Source organism: Cavia porcellus, unplaced genomic scaffold, assembly GCF_034190915.1.
Source record: "Cavia porcellus strain 051 isolate PalLab524CR breed Dunkin Hartley unplaced genomic scaffold, mCavPor4.1 scaffold_2, whole genome shotgun sequence".
Classification (NCBI taxonomy): Eukaryota; Metazoa; Chordata; class Mammalia; order Rodentia; family Caviidae; genus Cavia; species Cavia porcellus.
The window spans coordinates 26,471,374-26,487,426 of record NW_026947485.1 but is presented as its reverse complement, the minus strand read 5'-3'; the positions used below and the strand labels follow the sequence as shown (position 1 = coordinate 26,487,426).

The following is a 16,053-nucleotide window of genomic DNA, read 5'->3' as shown; positions in this document are numbered from 1 at the left end:
GTATCAATTAAAGAATTACTACAATAATCAACTCAGTTCATTAAATTAAAAAATTTATATTCATGAATTTCTTACAACATTGTATACAAAATGGTGGCTGATTTGTGTGGCGTGCACAAAACATCATAATGTGGTTGGCTTCTTTTTGTAGCCACAGCAGCACCCACTTTTTTTCTTTATTATTACTAGTACATATTTGCCATACATAATGATCACATTTATCACAGGGAACTTAAACCTTGTTATACTTTATCTCAATTCTTTTTTTCCAATTTCCCTCCCTTCTCTTCAACCCTTCTTCCCCTCCCCATTTACAAAAGCTTTGTTTCAATTTTTTCCCTGTATTTTTAAAATCTCTTTTTTTTTACCTTCCCTTCCCTGGCCCTCCTCCCTTGTTCTCCTTCCCATGTGAACATGTTCTACTTCCCAATATTTATCCTCCATTTTGCTCCTTATCCTTTTATGTTTCTCACTAAGGGAAACAATGTGAGAGTTAAAATTGTGTGCCTCATTTATTTCACTTCAAATTCTGGTCTCAAGGTGCATCCATTTACCTAAAAATGACTCAAATTTATCCTTCTTTATAGAAGAGAGGAACTCCATTGCATATAAATACCATATTTTCTTTATCCAATCATCCGTTGATGGGTATCTGGGTTGTTTCCAAGATTTAGCTATTATAAATTGGAAGCACCCACTTTTTCAGATATTTTCAGTAACATTCTCTAAACTGAATGTGTTTCTCACTGAACCTAAATAAGCTTCTATAAAGAGAAGATTTTTCAAATAATTTGTGCCTGTGGTATTTTGTTACAGGTTAAGAGTTTATCAAAAATTAATTCTATAAATTTTAACATGGAACTCATATGAATACCCCATTGCTAGTGTATAAAATATGCATTTAACAACTGTTATACCACAAATTAGCTGTCTTACAATTTCTTATACTATTTTAATGTTTTCTTAAGCAACTGTAATATAATGACATCTGGTCTTCTAAATCCATGCCTTTCTTTGCATTACTATAATCAAAAACAAGATGAAGTTTATGCTTCCAAGTTTTCCTTTGATTAATGTATATATATGATTTTTATAAGTCATTAACATATAAATGGTTCTATCATCCATTTAACAAATTTTATAGAACAATTTTCAAAGTTTATGATTTTCACTTTGTCTTTGTATTGGTAAAAATTTTCAATTTGGCTGTATTGTAACACAAAAATATGTATGTCTAAAAGTTCTTGCACTAGCCAGGCATAGTGGAACATGCTTATAACCCCAGTACACAGGAAGCTGAAGCAGAAAGATCACCAAGAGTTCGAGGCTAGCCTGGACTACACAGCAAGACCTTGTTTCACAAAACAACAGACAGACAGACAGACAGACAGATAGACACTGATTCTTGTGCCAAAGAACAATATCTACCTGTATATAATGCAGGATGTTCAAATAATAAGCCATTAATTAATTTCAAAACATTATCATAAGAATACCTATGCATCAAAGGGGTTTCCAGCAAAGACATCTAAATTGTAGGTATAATCATATGACAAACTTAACTCATATAATTTTATCCCTCATTTGTACCATTTTTCTTTGATATACTGGCAAAAATGCAGGTATCCTCTTCATAGGAGCATATTTTCATCAATTACTAAGTTTTTTCCAGGTTTTACTGCACCACTGAATATACTAATATCTTCCATGATTTTCCTAAATTTATTTGAAGGATCCTCAGTTCTGCATGTTGTATTGTCAGAGAAATACAAATAGCTCAAAATAACCAAAAAATGATCACATTTCATTTCAGCAATTCCTTTCCTGTGGTCCTCCACATTGCATGGCATTCATTATATGTCCACTGGGTTACATACTATTTTCACGTGAATATAATCTGATACCTGGTAATGGTACTATCACCATAACCAATAATACACCTGTAAAAATTTTCATCTTGCAAATTGAAATAGATTCCCAACACTGCTGATGCTTTCTTCTTTTTACACTAAAGCTGCATTGTATGCATATCTGTTTTTCAACTATAATTCTGAATATATTAACAGATATGAATAATTTACATAAAATGTTCATTGTAGTGAATATTTCTTATTAGAAATTCTGCATTCTGCAGTTCTATGTGCTTGCATTCTATCACATTTTTCTATTATTAGCTGCATTTTTCTTCTTGCTCATCTTATTCATATCCAAATCTATACTATGTTCACTGAATGTATTGGCCACAAGATTAAATTCATCTAACTCAAATCTTCATCTGAAGAGTAATAGATAGATCCTGACCTTTTCCTTTGATGAGATATAATTACAGATTCATCCATTTTCTGTGACACTCTAATGGGAAAAAATTTCACACAATTGAAATATTCTTAAAATTAAAAAGTGAATATGTTATAACATACATATATGTATACAAAAATTATACATCACAAACAAAAATCCCAAAGATAGAAGAATCACCAAGGAACAACAAAGAAATAATAAAAAACTTACCACAGAGCTTAATAATAATCTAGCTACAAATAACAATGACCGTTTTTATTTTAGCATCTTATGATTAAAAAAAAGAGCTTACACAGACAGGTTAGCTGTGTAACATCAGAAGATCAAAGTCAGAGTTACCAGCAGCCAAACAACTTATGGTCCCACTGTGAACTTATTAATATAAACAAACATCTAATTAAAATGTAGAAAATAAATTTTTAAAAACCATTATGCAAAAAGACAACTTCAGAGTCTGAAGAAATTAAAATGATACCACATGGGCCTAAAAGCTCTGGCCTATAATCAGATCTGTAAATACTTCTAAAAATTTTAAACACAGCCACTTTTGTTAAATAAGACAAGAATACAGTCCTTGTGCACTAACCTGAATTTAAATAATCAAAAAAGCAGTTAAATTAATAAACCTTAAAAGATTCATTCATATTAATTTTTGCAGCTTCCAAGTAAAGTCCCACCATTTTAACAGCACACTGTTTCCTCGCATGTAGATTCAAATGTGTTGGTATTTTCCATCTGGGCCCAGTGCCATATGCTTGTAATCCTAGCTACTCAAGAGGCTGAGGCAGGATGATCACAAGTCTGAGGTCAGCCTGAGCAACTTAGATCCGGTCTCAAAATAAGGCTCAGTGGTAGAACTTCTGCCTAACATGTACAAGGTCTTGAGTTCAATTTTAGTACCACAAAAAATATATACATATATAACATATACTTCATGATACACATATATAAAGTACTTATGTATATGTAATCATAATAATGTATGTGTATAAATATACTGTATACATGTGCATTTTGGCCCAAAGTCTGGCTCACAGATTTGACAGTGTAACCCCTTGCCTTTTGGTAGTATATCAAGTTAGTTAGATTCCATAGGGACCAAATTACTCAAATTTTAAAAGATTTATAAATCACATGCCAATTGATGGATTTATAATGGAGATTAAAACCTCTATTGCAGTTTAAAACAACATGCAATACTCATTCAGGGTAGCATCTCAAAGTTTCAGTGCAGGAGAAAATCAATTACTGGTTTTAAATCCAATGTACACTATGAAAAGGGAATTAGATACTCTGACAATTGTCCACACTTTGAGTGACAAATTATCCTTAACAATAAAGCAACTTCTACTCAGATAAAATGCCTACATATAGTACATCCTATAGAGACCTTGAGAGACAATTCATAAGACTTGTTAACTAATTTCCTCTCTTCTGACTCTAAGAAGATCACTTTGCAAATCAAGTATTTTTTTAAGACAGAGTTAAAAAATCAGCCCCAATTCTAAGATGACAATATGTAATCTATTAACTAGTGATTTTCTACTGTTCATTTTTTCTGATATTCTGTATAACTTGTACCTTTTCTGTTTTTTTTCTCCTTAAATTTTAAAAAAAAAATCAGCCCCAAACAAAATAACTGGATATGGTAGTTTCCCATCAAACCACAAATGTGTTTTGACTTTTTTTTTAATTTAACTCTCAGATAATATAGAAACCGTTGTTTGTTTTCTGTTAGCTGGTTCTAAATACCCTGTAATTCTTTCATTCTCTTGAATGGCCTCACGCTGTCTTGATATGTTTGATGCTATGTTATACTCACATAATTTAAGGAAAGAGACACTACGGTGACTACTATTATGTCAGGTTGTCTGGCGGTGAAACACAATGATGCTTAAATTGTTCAGTTTTGACCTGTGTTGTTCTGTTACTATGTCCTCTTTTATCTCAATCTCCCCTCTTTTTTTTTTTTTTTTTTCCTTTTTATCGGTAGCAGAGATCAAACTCACGACTGCCTGTTTGCAAGGCAGGCACTTATGCCGCTGAGCTAAAGCCCCAGCCCCTTTTTTCCTTTTTTTTTTTTTTTAAATTAATTTATTTTTTATTATTTTTTTAATTAAGGGAAAACTAAATTTTAAAATAGCAGGATATATTACAGTAACATTTTTGTTTTCCTATTAACCTGATTTGAACCCCTGTGTTGCTCTCCCCATCTTGTTCTGACTGATTTTACTAAGTGGGTAGGATAGAAAACCATATTACTGAGTTTTTGTCGGATTACTGAACAGAACTGTCTACAATCTCACTGTATGAATGTCCACTTTGTATGCTTTAATTTTGTAATTTGGACAACTGTTTTTAAGATGACAATATGTAATCTATTAACTAGTGATTTCTTACTGTATATTTTTTGTTGAAATTCTGTATTACTTGTACCCTTTTACTGCTTTGTTTTTTCTCTTTAAATAAAAAAGAAAATTTAACTCTCAGAGATGACCTTAAAACATGATAGCTCCAAATACTGGCAACAGAACCCTCATAAAAATTATCAAATTAACCTTAGGAATAAATATTTTTAGTTACTCATAAAAACACAAAGATCAGAATTTCAAAGCAAAAATAGTATGTATACAATTTAATAAACCAAGTAGCTGGCAATTATTTTAAATTATTCTTTCCAAAAATATGCTCTTACTTACCTAATTTCTTTTAACACTTCTACTTTAGTGGCCAGATTTTTCATTCTGGTACCTACATGAGTCTTCAGACTAGTTTCTAAATATTTAGTCAAATTCATAGTAGCTTCTTTCTCTTGCTGAAACAAGGAACAAACAAATCCTAGTAAGACACAAATAAGGAACTGTATTTTCTATGGTGTAAATGATTAAGGATAATTAAACAAAATTTTAAAGATCATAAATGTAAGTATCAGTAATTAGGGAGATAAATACAACAAAATATACTATACACATTCAATCGGTTCCCAAAATAATATGAAATAGAACAACAGAACAAGGGGAGGAAAGAACAGGTGTGAAAATGATCGAAGAATATTATGTGCATCTACAAATCTGCCCAAAAAGAAACCCATCAATATGTGTAACCAAAGAAAAAAAGTATGAAAAAATGCTAGTGACAGAATTGAAAAGAACAATTAGAAAGGGTCTCAGCAGGTGTCAAGAGAATTACAGAATGGATATGTAGCATCTGAAAAAAACCACCCACTGAAAATCACACAAGGACTGGGAATATACCTCAGTGATGTAACACTTGCCTGGCTGGCATGCACAAAGCCCTGTGTTCAATTCCCAGTGCTCCTGCCCAAAAAAAGAAAACCACACTCTTCTTGAAATGGGGAAAAAACTGACCTGACTCTGAACAAATCCTGAGACTATCATAAAAGAAAAATGAAGATAAAGAAAACTGACATACAGATCAAGCAATTTAAGAGAATCACCAACCAAAATACAATGTATAAGCCTAACAGGAGTGATGACTGCAGGATATTAACTGTAAAAGGGCTTCTGTACAGCTATCTGGGAAATGTGAACATTATCTGGATGTTAAATGACATTAAGGAATTACAGCTTAATTTCAGTATGTACAGTATTATGCACATACCACTGAGCTACAACATCAATGCCTGGATTTTTTAAAGTTATTTTCTATTGGCTATAGGTACATATTGAAGAATATGAAGTATGAATAGGATCTGTTTTTAAAATAATCTATGAAGTACCCAAGACTGAAAAAAACTGATGATGAGCACATGAAGACAAATTGTTCAATTCTCTCTCCTGGAATGTTTGAAAATTTTCTTGATGTAAAATCTTTCAAAAGAACATAAAATGTAAATAAGAAATAATTAAACTTCAATGAAATTTTAAAATTATTAGTTTGAAATACAAGAAAAAATTCATCTATAAACAAATATACAGAAAAGAAAAACTGAGGAAGGAAAAGAAAAGGAAGGGAGAAAACTGACCACAAGTAAGAACAAATTATGCAAATTACCCTGTTGAATATTCTTTACCTGAAACAAACCTTTTAGAGACCGAGAGCTCAAACTGCAACCCAAAACTCACTTATTTATCACAAAGTGCCAACATTGCAATTAAACCTTAATAAAGATTTTAGTTTAGAAAAAATACACACATTAGCATCACTTGTCTTAAAAGACAAGTAACACATTTGACCACTACTGCCTTAAGTTTGCTCCTACCTGTAGCTCCTGAGAAATCTGTTCTACTTTCAATTCTAATGCCTTGTAACTTTCAAGAAGAACCTCCTTCTCTGCTTTAAGCTTTTCATTTTCTTCAATCAGCTTCTGGTCCTGCTTTATTTTTGCCAGACTGACATTAGAACCTAAATTAAAGGCACCAACAGCCAAACTTTCCCTATGAAAAGTAAAATTCATTTTTCAAAACATTGTGTAAGACTGAGTTCACAGATCAAAATTATCTTAGGCTTTTTATTCCATTTTATATCATATCTTAGAGTTAATACTGTAAACTAAAATCTTTACCTAATTGAATATTTTTAAATGTAATACAAACTGTCTTATGACTGAGTTACACTTCAAAAATAATGCCTCCAATTCTCCTATATTCCAAATGTCTCTATGTAGTATTACCAACTCCACAGAACAAAATAAAACTCATTTCTATATCTCTTTCTTTCAATCCCTACCCCCTCCACGCCACCCTCACCCTCATCCTATTTGACAGTTTGGTTCCTAAAGTACTGGTAAGATCTTGTAAAACCGCTGTATCATGCAAAATATGAAATCATGGCTTGGATCATAATACACAATACTGTATATATAAATAAATGTGACCTTTCCATCAAGTTGGTAATTCAAACTTACCCAAAAAGGAAAGTCCTAAAGAAATTATACATTGTGAGGTAACAGACATGCTGATTCTCCTGATCACATTACATACTGTACACATGTGTGAAGACGTCACATGGTATGCCATAAAAATGTCCAATTGGTGTCAATTGTAAATAAAAAAATTTTAAAGGTGAATTCTTTTGGAATAATCAAATTCCATCACATCAATTGTTCACAGGAAAATCAAAGAATACTTCTTTTGTTAAAGAAGAAAAGGCAAGGGCTGGGGATTCAGCTCAGCAGTGTTAAGCACCTGCCTGGCAAGTACAAGGTTGTGAGTTTGATCCCAGGTACAAAAAAAAAAAAGGACAAAAAAATATACAGCCAAAAAACCCAGTATTTTCTTTGGTTCTAAAGATTCAAGCCAGAGAACCATATGCATACAATATACATTTTCTACTGCTGAGCGACCTCCCTGCCAGTCCCAATTTCAAATCTGATACAGAATTCTGTTTATGCTTACATAATTCACATTTAGAGACAAATTTCTATTTTTGATAAATATATTCAAAGTATTTGGCATAAAAATTTATTTTGTGAACTTTAACATTTTCAGGAATGATTTTCCTTTCAAACTTCATTAATAAAAATACTGCTGCTAAACAAAGGAATACATTTGAAAAAATGTTATCAGTATGATCCACCAAAATCACTGACCTAATATTCTATAAGCTAAGCATCCACTTCTACAAAGGCCACTACTATACATTTGAAAATTGTTGAAATGACAAACTCTATCACACTCTTACTTTGAAAATGTCACATGATTCCCTGAATCATTTTCATTCTTCAAGTTAAGAGTCAGCTTCCCACTTAAGCGCCCCTTTGGCCTATTGAAGTTCGGCTGTTTTGATCTGTGACTCCATAAGGGAATGGGATTCTTGAGGTTCCTGAGAGCAAGCTGACTGGGATCTGATTTTTTTTCATCACAGATGTTAGTGCTAGCAGTGGGTTGACATTTTTCTGCAAATCCTTTCTTAGCCACCTCTTCTCCAATATCCACACTGTCAAACTCAGCCTGAGCAATAACTGTTCCATCTTGATGGGTTGCTTTAATTCTCATTTTTATTTCCTTTTCAAAAATCAAACTCCCCAGAAAGGTTCTGCCCTAAGAAAGATAGAAAAGAAGACATAAACCAGCTACTTCAACGTGTTTTTATATTCACTAGTTATATTTCTACTCATTTTTTGCAAGCATTGTATTTCATCATTCTAAAATATATTTGACTTCCCTCTTTAAGATCCAAGAAATTCAGTAATAGGGATAAAAATTAAAGATTTTCTACCTCTTTTTAATTATACGAAAGTATAGAGGGTACAGTGAGACCTATGCAGGAGTTCTTTTTTGGTGCCGTGAGCTCTTTTTATCAGTCAAGTGAAATCACTGCACCCCTTCTCAGAACAATGTTTTAAAATGCACAGAATATACTATATCTCATTTAACTGAGATACAATTTAACACTAGGATGAAAGCTCGTGGACCTAGAATAATTATCTGAAGTGGGCAGAGGAGATTCAAACTATGTAATACTCAAGAATCACCAACTATCATTATTTATAAAAATACTTTTTTAACCTAGATAGTCAAAATGGCAAATTATTTAATAAAAACACAGTTCTTACAACTTTTTCAAAGCATAAAATTTATAAACACTTTATCAAGAAGCTTGAATCACCAAGAGTACCAATACAGGTTGAACACAGCGGCACATACCTATAATCCCAGCATTTGGGAGGCTAAATAAGGGAAGAGGATTGCCTCAAATTCAAGGCCATCCTAAACTACATACTGAGAACCTGCTTCAAAAAACTACGGAAAGAAAATAAAAAGTACCAACATAGGTAACAGGTATGATCCAGAAGGTATCACAAACCCCTTGAGATCAAGCAGGCAAAAATAATATACTCAAAATGTAATTCATTAGCCATGAGCGGAGGTGCATGCCGTAATCCCAGCATTCAATAGACGTAGGCAAAATCTGAATTACCCTTAGTTCTAACAAGCAACAATGAAAAAGTAGATGACACCTAGGTGTTTCAGTACTTTGCCATATCTGTAATACCATATATTCGTTTGAAAATGTCATTTAACTTGTAACATAAGAAATGTGTTAAATAACTCTCTAGAGGCAGAAACATATACTTATCTTCTAAACATATTTAACAATTTAAAAGAGAATTTGGGACAGGGGTTTTGCTCAGCAGCACAAGCACCCACCTGGCAAGTGCAAGGTTGTAAGTTTGATCCCGATACCAAAAATAAAAATACAAATAAATACATAAAAGAGAATTAAACTTGAAATAAATAAATCCTGTCATTGGTTTAGAACATAGAGTTTACAATCATTAAAAAAGATTGTCACTTTAAGATATATTTGTTGTTTTTCAAATTTTTAAATTGCATTCAGAAACAAGAAAGCTTTACTTGCTTACTATTTTAGTTTAATCATGTATATGTATATTAGAAAACAGGCTAATAGGCTTATTCAACCCAAATTACAGTCATCAGTTTCCATTCTCTGGATTCTACAAATATTCTTTAAAATACAAAAAGCAAATATGAAATATTCAATCACTGCTTTATCTTCAGCAGTTTGTCATACTCATTCTGATATCAATTTGAACCACGCAGCCAGATGGGTGTGAAAAGTGTTAGTTTAAAACTGTGTGAACAGTTTCCAGGACACTTCCTTTAAGCATGAGAGGTTTTTTGTTTTAATAAATCCCTACTACTTGTCCATTCATCTGAAAGCTATAAAACAGAACTCATCTACCACCTAACAGGCAAGAAGATTAGACATTTAAAAAATGAATAAAATATTTGTAACTACCAAGACAGTCTTGTCACTACTACTTGAGGAAAGAAATTATAACTCCATATGCTTACACAGAGTAACTAAAATATGTAGAGAAACAGATCGTGTATCACCAAAGACTCCATATAGAAGGTCACAATTGAACCTTAAGCTAAGAACTAATGACTAAACATAGGTTTTCTAAGCAGAGATATTCAGAAATAACTTATTTTCCAGAAGAAAAAAAATCTGCCAATTAAGCCTAACTGATGATCTTTTTACTGAGCTAAACAACCAAATACAAACATTTCTATTTAGTACTACTTATAAAGAATCTGTGAAGCATATGAGAATATTCTCCACTGAAGTTTATACCTTCAGCTCCACAATTAACTTTTTTAAAATGTTTTTTTCTCAATTCATGTTCATCTCAACATATATCTGTGTGTAGTATCTTACTATGAAAATAATAATGGATTGAATTCTACCCCTGGTCCTGCACTATTAGCATTTAGCCTTTAAATAACTCATGTAATTATTCTAATCATTATTTTCTCATCTGTAAGAACACATGAATTTTAAATAAAAATATATGATTCTGAGAATTTTGCAGATAGTTTAAAACAAGCCTTATCCTCTTCAACATATTTGTTTAAAAAGTAATAAATTAGATATAAACCCAATAATAAACCCAAAACTTAGGGTATAATTTTGTTATATCTACACATCACAGAAGTCTGAGTTATACATGTAGAAATTTTTCTTGGGAGGGGTTTTTTGTTTTGATTTGTTTTTTTTTGGGGGGGGTTGTCTTTTTGGTTTTTTGTTTTTAGTTTAGGTTGATCTTGAACTCACTATGTAGCCCAGGGTGGTCTCAAACTGATAGCAATTCTCCTGCCTCACCCTCCTGAATGCTGGGATTACAGTCATGTACCACCATGCCTAGCTATAAATGTGTCTTATATGTAATTATAGTATAGACAAACTTAGCACTAAACATACCTACAACATGCTAAAAACAAGAAGTACTTTGTCTTACAAACTTAATCTGCTTTATAATTTGGGGGGAGAGGGCTACATTTGTGTTTGTGTGGGGACAATGGCTATGGTCATGTCTGTCAACCAACATGGAGTTTGCAAACAGAAGTAAATTTTGCTGTTTTTATTTATAAACCAAACTGTTTACAAACAGAAACATTTGTGAAATCAAGGTATTACCATACAAGGTTTCCAAATTTCAATCACTGACTCTTCTAATGATTAAATCATGTTTCATATAAATCACTGGAGGTGCTATATAAAACAATTACAAGTCTGATTACTTTAAAATGTAATATCCCTGACCAGTGCTACCACTCACCAAAAGAAACATCACTATGGTATTATAGATTTAAAGGAGGTAAGATGCTTGTAAGTCCACCTCTGAAATTATCAAATGTCTTCTAAATGTTACCAACCTATAACTTAATACAAACTAGAATCAGGATTAACAAAACATCACTGCCAATTACTATGACAAATTATATGAGCTTCTGTTGAAACACTAAAATCTAATTAATTATAATCCCACTAATTTTAAATTTGTGATATTTATGGTCAATTCTAGATTAAAGATCATTTGTATTTAATATTACAAAAACAAGTAACAGAGTAACTATGCATTATTTTTCTCAATAATATAAATACAATCATTTTAAATTTTTACACCATAAGGAATTATACGTATATATACACATCTATATATACACATACATATTTCACATATCATTTGTATCTATTCATCAGGAATGCTTACCTAATAAAGATGAGCACAGTTGCATAATTCTTTTGAATTATTTTGTTTTGTATGTGTCTAGTGCTAGAGATAGAACCCAAAACCTTGTACATGGGGCAAGTGATCTACCACTGAGCAGTTCCCAGCTCTGAATTATTTTGTAATTCACATTTCTCATTAATTTATATAGGTTTTTATATCAAAGTTAATGAGATTTAATGATAAATTACTTATTTTTCACATAGTTTTATTTTCCTTAACAAGAATATTTAAAACCTGTTACTTGCCTGATCAAATTGGGTGACTTCTTGGCCAGAAGGAATTTGTAGTCCCCAAAGTCTATACTTTTTGGCAACACTAGAAAACTGCAGCTCCAAAGGAATTTCTACTATGTCAGATCGGTTTAGAATTTCGGTATTTCCATAGTCAATGTACCTCACCAAACACTACAAAAAAATTGGACATAAATACTAATACTAATACTGCACTTCAATTAAATATCTCCAAAGAAACCACAATTTGTGGCTTTCTGTTAATTACTTATAAACTGAGATAGCTTTTTATCTCAAATTGACAAAACAGATTCAGAAATAGAGCTCTAGCAACATCTTCAAAATAGGGAAAATCCATGAAATCATTAATTTCTACATTTGGTATTAAATTCCAAGGGTACCATTTCTCACTTTGTAGTTTTTTTAAAGCATTTACTTCAAATAAACACAAGTCTATTAAGCTATAGTTCTCTCTTATCCTGTCTAAAAATTAAAATCAATCAACATTCTTAAATTCAAATTGGAAAACAATAAAATCTGAAAAGGCAAAGTTATCAAATTTCCTTAGATCACTTTCAACTAGACTCAAATTGATCAAATTTACTCTTAACTCCAGCTATTTTAAAAGTTTTACAAAGTCAAATGTCATCTTGGTCCTGAATTTAAAAAGGACAATTCAAAAACGAATGTAAAATAAAATCTCAATTGTCAAATTATCTGGAAAATTTCTACTAGAAATGTCTATTCCATTAAAATAAAGCATCATCTATTACAATAATAGTTGTGAAAAGTAAAATATAAGCCATTCAGAGTATTCATAAAATTATTTCATCTTAATACTTTATTATACCAAGAAAAATGTGTATAAAACATACTATAAAATATGGAAGTCCAGAAAGCAGATGTCAAAAAATAAAAACCTAAAATCTGCTTTTATATAACCTAAATGTGCAGTTACTACCAGCTAGTTAGTATCTCATCTTCCCAAATTCTGCTAAAAATTTTCCACAAAAATAAAGCAGCTTACCATGAAGAAAATTCATCTCATTTAACATAAGCATAAGGGGCAAATCAATCTTTATCATTAATAATATTTATAACTAAGTAAAACAGATGCCTAACTTCAAGATCACTAAAATGTCTTCTTACTTATCAGTCTCAATAAAATGAACTTTCGAAGTTACTTATTAGCAAGAACCAAACATAATCATTAAGAACTGAAGTACAAAGAATCAACTAATCTCCAAAGTAATCTTTAAATTATATCATCTATTATTAGACAATCTGAGGAGATTTAATTCAGAATTCTGTCCTCTTCAGTGGGGAGGAATGTATTTTAATAAACTTTAAAGTTCACTAAATGACTTATGACTACTATGAATAAACAGTGCTAAACTAAACAAGCATTTAATTTTGGAGGTAGAATATTCCTTAAGGCCAAAAAAAAACGCAGAACTTATATTTCCTGCCTTTTCATCACTGACAATCTTCAATACTTTACATCTGTACCAACATTTATCTTCAGAAAATAATCCACCATAAATCTACAAAGAGAAAGAAAAATTATTCAGTTTTTAAAGAAAAGCATGCTAAGTAGAATAAAGATTAGCACTTATTAAGTACTTATTATATGTCAACAAGCACTTTAATAATTTAAGCGCTTTATTTATCAAACATTTAATTCTCACAAAGACTCAATGCTACAAATACTTATATTTTACCACTCAGTAGCCAGTCTTAAGATAAAATACAGAAAAATCAAAATTTGAACTTAAGAGGAGACTAGGGGGCAAGACCAAGGGAAGGCTAAGTCATGCACTGAAGAAAAGTAAGGATATACATATACATGCAAAAGGGAATAAAAATTAACCAGTGCTTTAATTTAAATAGTACATTTCAAGAACATGTCAGGATAACCATTACCAAAACTGGGCACACAGGATCCAAACTATAAACTTAGCTCTGAGACTGTTAGAGCAAATAGATTAAGAGGTTCCAGCAATCTCAGTTTCCCTTCAACATCTTCCTCCCTCTCATCCTTCCTCTAGCTCCCACAAGTTTCCTCTCAAATCTCAACATTAACCCTTTTCTCCATAAAGATAACCCCAATAGAGCCTAACTACCTCTATGTTTTTTCATGTTAATATTTCCCTACCTCCCTTGTCCCTGATTTACTCCCTTCCTTTTTCTTTCCTGATTTACTCTCCCTCCTTCTACATCGCAATCTACTTTGTTGATGATAGTACAGTTCAGTCTATTAAGTGGTACTGATAAATGAGTGAAACCGTTAAAACAAATTTTAAAGTACATGGTTGGATCTGCTGACACTGCTATAACCTGTAAGAATTCTCCCCTTGCAATACAGTTTAAGACCAATCCTATTTAAGTAAGTTGAGGACGCAAACAATACCAAGAATTAAAGAAATCCAAGATCATACCACTAGAAAGCAGACACTAAAAGGATCTCCATATTAGCCATGGTCTCTCCACTGTAGTTGATCCTCAACCATAGGCACAAAAAAAAGAGAGAGAGAAGAAATGAAAAAAGGCAAAATGCCTCCCAAAACTCCCAACTCTTCCAAAGCAGATGCAAGGGACACTGATGAGGAAGAAAGGAGAAGGCAGGCAGTTAATTTACTCAAAATCATCAAAGAGGAAACAAACTCAGTGATCTCAAGTATTATACAACCAAAAAGATAGACCCAATAAATAAACTGATCAACAAACATAAAGAAGACTCAATAAAAATTAGAAGAACAAAAATGATTCAAAAGAGGAATGACAAATTGGCCAAAGAATTATAGTCCATAAAAAGATGACAAATTGAGATGCTGGAGAAAAAGAATTCCACTGAAATAATGAGCAGCACAAGAGAACTAGTGGGAAGTACCAGATTCAGATGTGTACAGGATCACATTCTTAGAGAACACATCCTTAGAAATGTATTAAAAACAAGAAAGCAAAGAACACTAATCCAATAGCTACTAGATAAAGCAAGGACGATTAACCAAAGACTAACTGGAGTTAGACAAAGTCAGAATACAGAACATACAAAATTTAAAAATCTGTTTACAGAGGTCTGAGAAGATGGCAGAACAGTTAGCAGCAGAAAAAACAACCTCACTGAGAGAAACAACCCAGATGCTGGAATACAGCATTCTGGAGAAGACCAGAAGGAAAGAAATGAGTCCTCTCAACCCAGGAAGAAACTAAAGTGAGAATCACAGCCCACAGAGAGAATTAAAAAAAAGAAAGAAAGAAAAAGAAAAACTTAAACAGAAGGCAATAGCCAGAGGTGCTTTCACCGGAGCCAGTCCCACTGTGCAAGAAGTCACACTGCAATCCAGAGACACACAGTCACAGTGAAGGTGGTGGCTAAGTCCAAAGGTCTCAGTGGGAAACACGGTGTGGAGGGGAGCAGCAGACCAGAGAACTACATCGACTGGGGCGGGGGGGGTCACGCTCAGTCCTCCTGCAGGAGTGGGCAATTGGCCGGGCACCATTTTGGACTTGGGCAGGATAAGCCCGGAACCAGAACTGCAGTCACTCCCAGTCCAGAACAGACTGGTGAAAAGTGCTTGGACTGAGTCGTTCCCTACCCCCTGTGCGTGGTCCAACAGCCAATGCTGAGATTTCCCTAAAGCTATACCTAACCAACCTCAGCCCCCCAGCACACACAAATTTAGTGAAGACTCCTTGTGGTTAACCAGCTCGGGAGGGAGGCACCAACCTGCCCTGCCCTTGCTTATACTCCAGTAGTCACCAGCAGATTGGGGGAAGGAGCAAAAAGCAGAAATCCCTAGCCAGCACGCTTCAGAGTAATTATAACCAATACAGGAAGTGCCAGGGAGCCCAGTACCCACTTGTCTGGAACATGACAAGAGGAAGAAGCATAAGGCAGTCTCAGGCCTCCAACCCAAGCAGTACTGGTCCAGGAGAGGTAAACACAGAAGAGACCAGGAGTCCCACACCTGCAGTTTCTGAAGTAACAGCAACTGACATAAAGAAACAATTTCA

The 16,053-nt window shown here is 32.9% G+C and overlaps 1 protein-coding gene across 1 annotated transcript in view; it reads right to left on the bottom strand.

Annotated features, from left to right (window-relative positions):
- Stk31 (serine/threonine kinase 31) overlaps nucleotides 1-16,053 on the bottom strand; it is an 89,219-nt gene that overhangs the window by 58,019 nt on the left and 15,147 nt on the right. The window contains exons 6-10 of the mRNA XM_063234589.1: nucleotides 13,506-13,580; nucleotides 12,052-12,210; nucleotides 7,945-8,303; nucleotides 6,524-6,698; nucleotides 5,001-5,116 (exon numbers count right to left, since the gene is read on the bottom strand). Coding sequence (XP_063090659.1) covers nucleotides 5,001-5,116; nucleotides 6,524-6,698; nucleotides 7,945-8,303; nucleotides 12,052-12,210; nucleotides 13,506-13,580 — 884 coding nt within the window. The remainder of the gene's footprint in view (nucleotides 1-5,000; nucleotides 5,117-6,523; nucleotides 6,699-7,944; nucleotides 8,304-12,051; nucleotides 12,211-13,505; nucleotides 13,581-16,053) is intronic.